The sequence below is a fragment of the Miscanthus floridulus genome, chromosome 1 (genome assembly GCF_019320115.1).
Source record: "Miscanthus floridulus cultivar M001 chromosome 1, ASM1932011v1, whole genome shotgun sequence".
Lineage (NCBI taxonomy): Eukaryota > Viridiplantae > Streptophyta > Magnoliopsida > Poales > Poaceae > Miscanthus > Miscanthus floridulus.
In genome coordinates, this window is record NC_089580.1 from 141900715 (window position 1) to 141905896 (window position 5182).

General features: G+C 48.7%; 1 protein-coding gene across 1 annotated transcript; it reads left to right on the forward strand.

The window, feature by feature from the left end:
- Positions 1-2085: 2085 nt before the first annotated feature.
- On the forward strand, positions 2086-4828 carry LOC136495922 (uncharacterized). The gene is made up of 2 exons (XM_066491708.1): positions 2086-2718; positions 4077-4828. Exons 1-2 carry the CDS (start codon positions 2262-2264, stop codon positions 4631-4633), a joined length of 1014 nt encoding a protein of 337 aa, XP_066347805.1. The 5' UTR covers positions 2086-2261; the 3' UTR covers positions 4634-4828.
- The last annotated feature ends 354 nt before the right edge of the window (positions 4829-5182 follow it).

Here is a 5182-nt window from a genome sequence, read left to right on the forward strand (position 1 = left end):
AGCCTTGGCAAGTTGGCATCCAGCCCTTTGTGTTTCCGATCTCCACAATGCAGAATCCCTAACTTGCATGCAAGCCCAGTGGCGGAGCTCATCAGTTGCCACGCCTAGGGCCACTGCCTCTCCTCCCTCTTTGCTGGGCCGGGAGTTGACAAGATTTAGCCCAAAACAACATATAGTATAAGAGGGATTTTGGGCCACGCCTAGGGCCATGGCCCTAGTGGCCCTAGGCCCAAATCTGTCACTGTGCAAGCCCCTCTGTAGGCCAATATTGCGTGACTCATCATCAGGGTTTTTAATTTTGGTATTGCAAAAATTTCGCCCACCACCGAAATTACCAAATTTCGCAAAATTCGGCGGAAATTTCGCCGTTTTTTTTTGCAGACCAACACATGAAGTATTGTTTTTCTTAAAAAAAATAGATCTAAACAAATATTAGTATGATTTATGACTACACATCTATTGAATAGAAGAATATGCAATATAAACAATAGAAAATATGAGTCTAGAGTTATATAACACATGTAAGTGTATTACAAATTTTTGGATTTTTTTCCCCTTTCGGCCACCTCTGAAATTACTGAAATTTGTGAAATTTCGGCGAAATTTTGAACCCTGCTCATCACTTAGTAACTGAAACAGATGAGAAGGTTAAATTAAGAGAACCAAAAGAGAACAAACTTTTATGGCTAGTAACATTTTACAACTAACTCATTAGGGCATATTTACCTCCTTGTCATCTAAGCACAATGAAGTCAAATGTTTTATTCATTTTGTCTTCTGCCATTTGAAATGCTCTTGAGTTATGGTGGCCATATCTGTATTTACTGCAACGTAGATCCTACATTTTGTGATAGTGGAGTATAAGTGGTGCGTATCTAGGGATTACCAGTTTGATTAGCTTAAACTGAGTTGGTTAAGTGGCTAACACTCAGTTTAGCTTATTTAACTTGAGCAGGTCCAAACAGTTGCTCAAGATTACATCACTTCGTCTGAGTAATTAATAGAGCTCTCATTTTCTGAAAACGAAGATAATAAAGTACTCCCTTCAATCATCAAGAAAACAATACGGTTAAAACATGCTAACATTTTTTTTATGTAGCAATTTTTTTTTGTTTGAACACCTTACTCAATTTTTTTTTGACCGAGGTATTGCCTCCATTTATGAAGAAGTACAAAGTCAAAAACTTTCTATATCATAAATTTCTAAGAATTCCTATAGTTTAGCATCATAAGTTTTGTTATGGTTTTAGAGTCACCATGAGAAATACTCTCACATATAATATATAATTCACATGTTATTAAATTATTCAAATTTATAAAAATTAATGGTCAGAATAAAGATGTCTTATAACCCTTGTGAAACGGAGGCAATAGTTGATAAAATATGCCTTAGAAAAGAACAAAAGTATCATCTTGTCTAGGCCTTTGAGGCGGCAAAAAGTGAAAACATATACAGAGCTAAAACCGATAAGTTTTAAAATTATGAGTGCATCTTCTAGCTTCAGAAGGACGATTGTGCGGTCCGAATCTTCCAGCTCGTAGCTGGGCCCTTGGGCCAGTACTGGAACCGGAAGAACAAAGCCGGGCTTCTGCCCCCCGGCCCCCGGTCCACTCCACCACCTTTTCCTTCACCTTTTGATCGACGCAGACCCCACCGGAGAACCAAGATACACAGTCACACAGCACGTTAGCGTTAAAGACGTGACAATCCTAGAATTGCACATATGCTTTTCTGCCACAGTGCCTCACTGCCTCTCCCAGCCGCCGCCGGCCACGGTGCTGGCCTGGCAAAAGCCGTTGTCCGACCCCGCGCACACTCTCGTGCTCCCCGGCCGCCCGATCCCAGCGTCACGGGAAGCTGCGCGGCCTGGCAAGTGGCAAGGCCGCGACGATTTCGCGGACCACATCGCATGACGAATTGACGATGCTAGATGCCATCCATCGCCCTTGAATCTCACAGATCGACCAACAGTGGAGTGGAGTGGCCGGCCGCGCAAATACTAATACTGACAAATCCCAAAGATTCGGTTCCCAAACCGCGGCCGGTGCTGCTCGCCAAACAGCCACCAGAACCTCACCTAAACCGCTCGTTTTATTCTAACAAGTAACAACAAAGCGTCATCCCCAGCTCTTACTCTTTTCTTACCCGTAAACCAAACTCGTTTCATTTGGTCAAACAAAGCAAGGAAGCCACACACCGGGCACCACCGCCCGGGTCGTCTCCACTCTCCATCCTCCGCCTCCGGCCCCGGCATCTCGCCATGTGCGGTGGGTGCCGCCGCCGCCAACGCGGCCCCGACGGGACGCCAGTCGTCGGCGGCCGGCGCCGGGGCTGCGGGACCGTGCTCACCGTGCTGGCCCTGGCGGTGTCCGCGGCGGTCGCTTTCCTGGAGAGCACGGCCGGCGGGGTCTCCTACGCGGGGGACGGGTGGCTGCACGAGTGCGCCAAGTGGGACGCCGAGGGCGGCCGGTTCCTGGCGTCCACCTTCTTCGGCGGCGGCGTGGCGGAGGTGCGCGCCGGCGAGGCCGAGGAGCGGGTGGTCGTGGCGGACCCCGACGCGGCCGGCCGCGTCTCGCTGGGGCTCGCGATCGACGCGCCCAGGCGGCGCCTGCTCCTCGTCTACGCCCACCGACCGCCGCGCTTCGGCTACGCCGCGCTGGGCGCCTACGACCTCGGATCGTGGCGCCGCCTCTTCCTCACACGCCTCGAAGTGCCAGGTGGGTCTCTCGGCCGCACGATTTCCCTCCCTGTTTGCTGATTACTGTAGGATCGCGTGCCCTGTTTGTTTGGCTAGAGGGAGCAGCCACCACCCACTGACGGGTGGGCCTCCGTCTGCGCCGCCGCCAGAATTCGTTCGGTTGGATCACAGATTTTATCCGGAATGTTTCATGGAAGGAATTAAATTTTGTCTAGACTTCCATGAATGTCACTTGTTCAATGCTGGACAGGACGTAAAAGAGAAAAACAAACAGCAACAGCAGAAATTCCTAGTGAAGTGAAACTCACGTATCGGTATAAATTTGGAAAGTTTTAAGAAATCATGTTAAAATTTTCGCAGAATGAGCGTTATTGTTCAGGACACATGAATTTTGTTTTTCAGTCGTTTTCACGTACAAAAATGCTATGCAACACACGTGTTTTAGGGGGGAAAAGCACATGGATTTTTTTCTCTTTGCTTTGGTTGTATGTCTGTTGCTTTGGCTGGCTGCGCGTGCGTGGAAACAGTCCCTGTGGGCTAACGCCTGACGAAGAAAAAAAATAGGACCCTATGACGGAGCCAGGAGCTTTCACAAGATGGCACCAGCAGGGTACCTTATGTGTGATTTGTCTTTTCATAGAAAAAAATTATTTCTTGTGATCTGTAATCTTGTGATTTGTGATTGTCTGGAGGTAGAAGAAGACTGGATGTATAAGGAGGATGGAGGCTGTTGGATCTTAATTCTATGGTGCAAAAAAATTTATGTGTTGAAATTACATAAAATACATAGTTGTTGAGTAGACAGACTCTTTCACGTACTGATATTCTAGATTTTCTTCGGTGGACAAAAAGTCCAGGCACCCATTCTAGATTTTCTTCTGTGGACAAAAAGTCCAAGCACCCATTCAGAAAGTTATACCGCTCGAACGTCTCTCGTTTCCTGTAGATAAATCGTTTCGATTCCTCTGATATTTCGACAACGGACAACCTATCCTGTCATTTTGGTACTACTAGAGTGAAATTCGTAATTCCAAACGTGCAGACTAATTTGGTACTTTTTACGCATCAACTTCATCGAATTCCCTAGCATGTTCCTAGAATCGAATTCCCTAGCATGTTCCTAGACTTCATGATGAGCGTATATAGTGCTAGTTTAAACCGTGCAGAAATGGTGTGATTACGCCATCATTCATCGAGGGAACGGACATCATCGTTTATGTGGTTGTCACAACGCTGCATATGCCTGCATGCTTTCTGTTCCCCTTTTCCTCCGGATCTTACACTCCCCTAATGAAAATTTGGTGGTTTCAGCCAGCACAGACTTAAATTTTGTCCAGAACTTGCGTACCTTCATGACCGATCCTGTTTGATTTGCAGGTGAATCTACATTCCCCGACGATGTCGCCGCCGACGATGACGGCAACGCCTACGTGACCGACGCCAAGGGAAGCAAGATCTGGAAGGTCAGTCCGGACGGCGTGCTGCTCGGCGTCATCAAGAACGCCACGTTCGTGCAGCGACCGGGGCTGCGGCACAACTTGGTCGGCCTCAACGGCATCATACACCACCCTAACGGCTACCTTCTCGTCGTCCACACCTCCGGCGGCGACCTCTTCAAGGTCGACCCGAAGACAGAGACCGTGCGTGTCGTCAAGGTGCGGGGGTCGCTGAGGCAAGGGGACGGGCTTGAGCTGCTCTCCCCGACGAGGCTGGTTGTCGCCGGCATGCCGAATCGGCTGGTGGAGAGCTCCGACGACTGGGAGACCGCGAGCGTCAGCGGGCAGTACGTCGGGCCGATCCACCGGGTCGGGTCGTCGGCGACGGTAAAGGACGGTGACGTGTACATCAACCACATTTTCGGGTTCGGGCTCGGCAAGAAGAAGACGCACGTCCTTGCGAGGGCGGTGTTCTCGCCGTTGGCCGCAGCGAGTTGACGGCCGGCGCCTCCGCGCGCGCTCCGTCGTGGGATAAGCAGTCGCTTTTTGCTTAAGCGGCAGTTCATAGTTCCATACAGTTGCAGACTATACGTACTTCAGTGTGATATAGAGATGCTCATACTTTTGTTTTGACACGTTGCTCGAAGCTGCACGATTGTTCTGTTTGATGCATGCAAAACATGTACATGAATCCTTTCTTGGGTCAATTCAATTCTGAATTAGCTGCCGTGATATGTAATCGACGTCTTGGGTCAACCTTGAAGATTGTTCAGCCCGCCGGACACACAAAAGGGTGAATTGGGATGTGTAACTTGGGTCAGTGGCAACCGGTAAACATCCGCTGCAGGCATGCAGCAGTTCGAGTCAGTTCCCGAATTGCTTTATTTAGGTCCTGTTGATGCAAAAGTGGATCTGCAAACACAAAGAGCTAATACCCGAATCGATATTCAAAGTGTGCCAGTCGATTTGACCTGTTAATCGATAAGGATGAAGATACGAGCACTTTGGTCCTGACAACAGCGATACGTCCGGAAGTCACGGCCAAGA